The sequence below is a fragment of the Oryzias melastigma genome, linkage group LG21 (genome assembly GCF_002922805.2).
Source record: "Oryzias melastigma strain HK-1 linkage group LG21, ASM292280v2, whole genome shotgun sequence".
In the NCBI taxonomy this organism is placed as follows: Eukaryota; Metazoa; Chordata; class Actinopteri; order Beloniformes; family Adrianichthyidae; genus Oryzias; species Oryzias melastigma.
This window is the reverse complement of record NC_050532.1, coordinates 12,658,973-12,661,055: the sequence shown is the minus strand read 5'-3', so window position 1 is coordinate 12,661,055 and position 2,083 is coordinate 12,658,973. Positions and strand designations below refer to the sequence as shown.

Here is a 2,083-nt window from a genome sequence, read left to right as displayed (position 1 = left end):
GATACTGCTGGCCTAACGTTTTCCTATTTATTTCTAATTTATGTTGAAATATGCTTCAAATATCTTTACATTTCTTAAATCTTTACCAGAATATAGATTAGGATAGGATAGGATAGGATAGGATAGAAGAGGATAGGATAGGATAGGATAGGATAGGATAGGAGAGGATAGGATAGGATAGGAGGTCTCACTCTTTCCTCCATTAAAACAGTAAAAATGATTGAATTATCTTACACAACAGCATTCAAGCTTCACTACTGGATAAAAGAGACATGGAAGAGGTTTCATTTCTCTGCTCCTGAATGCATCAGTGAAGAAGCCCTTCCTTCCGTCCTGACGCTCATGTTTGCCTCGTCCTCGCCGTCACAGTAAAGTCATAAAGCGAGGCGCTCCCTCAGAATGTTCCGGCACTTTCACACATTCTCCTCCTTCACTGTCCATATCAACTGTGCAAACTCTGAAGCCGCAGATCTGCTCTGCTCTCCCTCCTGACCTGGCTTTTACCCCGCCATCCGTCAGACACGCAGTTCTGCTCCGACGCTGCTGCTCTGGGATGATAAATACATTTCAATCTTCTCTCTCTGGCTCGGACTGGAGAAGACTCACAGAGAGCCAGGAGATCAGTCGTACAGCTTCTCCAGAAAGATCCATCATAGATGAGCTGTCCTCCAGCACATGCACTCTTCATCACATCCCTGATCCAAGTGATGGGAGTGACTGCTTTCTCTGCAGTACAGCTTACCAAGAAAGAAATAAAAACGACCTGGACTGAGACAATGTCTTGGATTAATCTAAGTCCTGTTATGAGTGACTGCAGCATGATGAATGATCTTTAGATGAGGCAAATCCAACGACGGCAGAAAGTCCCGAAATGGAGCATGTGCAGTCTTCACAGCAGCAGGGTGCACGTCTGCCTGTGCACTGAGCCAGCTGCATGATGGGGAAAAGCTGCAGATGTGTTGCTCATCTGCATGTTCGGGGAGGAAATCGCCCAATTCCCCGAGTCCTACAGGTGTGAGTGCAGCGACAGCATACCTGTATCTCTTGTTGTCCACAGGAACGATGTCCATGGCGATGTAGTACTGCTGATGCGGGTCCAGACCAGCGATCTTCACTCGCATGGCCGGAAACATCCTCCTGGGGAAGAGCAGGATTATGTCGTTAACTTCAGATCAACTCATCTTCAATCACAGAAATGATGGAAATTATATCAATAACTGATTCAGAGGTTTGACTGGAAAAACTCCAAAAATCCTCCATTATTCTCAAAGCACAAATGAAAAATGTGTTGGCCTTTCAACACAAGAAATACTAGAAATCACTATTATTGGTTTGTTTAACTAACTAAAAAGTAGAATCCACGAATAAATATGTTCCTTCATAATTTTATGTCAAAATTTCAAAACTTTGATAGGAGTTTGTGAGGTTTTGGTGCAGAAAAGCTTTAAATAATCAGAAAACTATTTTCCTTTTTTCTGCTTTTCTCTTCCTTTCATGATGTTCTCCTTCCTAAAAGCTTTTAGAAACATTTCCATTTATCCAAATATTTGGTTATTTTTCTTTAATTTTTCCATGTAAGTCTGAAACTTTCAGCTGATTATCTAAATTCTTCAAACTAAATTGATTTTTTTTTATGTTGCTCTGCAATCTCCTCAGAGCAGACCTCTCTGCGCTCCCAGATCCAGATCCAGGTCCAGGTCCAGATCCAGGTTTAAGGACGTGTCCTCTGTTTTTCTCCTCCAGCACATCAAACGCTACATTTCCTCTTTTTAATTGAACGCTCATAAATCGGGGTTTCCTAATGAGAACAGAGGCCCGCGCGCCGTCCTGCAGCCCCGCGCGGGATTTATGGCCTTATTATGAGCACGCCGTGAAATGCGCGCGGGCACGGCCGCGTGCCCCCAGCTCTCTGTCTGCCTGTCTGCCGGCCGGCGCGCGCGCGCAAAGATTGCGGCTCCTTTTACAAGCTGATGATCAATTTAAGGCCTGTTCATAAAAGCGGAAACGAGCGGCGACCTGCAGGGCGTGAGGGGGAGGAGCTTAAACCAGACGTAAACTGACTGACGTTTAATTCCCTCAATTA

The 2,083-nt window shown here is 44.5% G+C and overlaps 1 protein-coding gene across 1 annotated transcript in view; it reads right to left on the bottom strand.

Moving 5' to 3' along the window:
• tbx15 (T-box transcription factor 15) overlaps window positions 1-2,083 on the bottom strand; it is a 42,005-nt gene that overhangs the window by 36,070 nt on the left and 3,852 nt on the right. Inside the window, exon 3 of the mRNA XM_024260594.2 lies at window positions 1,036-1,137. Coding sequence (XP_024116362.1) covers window positions 1,036-1,137 — 102 coding nt within the window. The remainder of the gene's footprint in view (window positions 1-1,035; window positions 1,138-2,083) is intronic.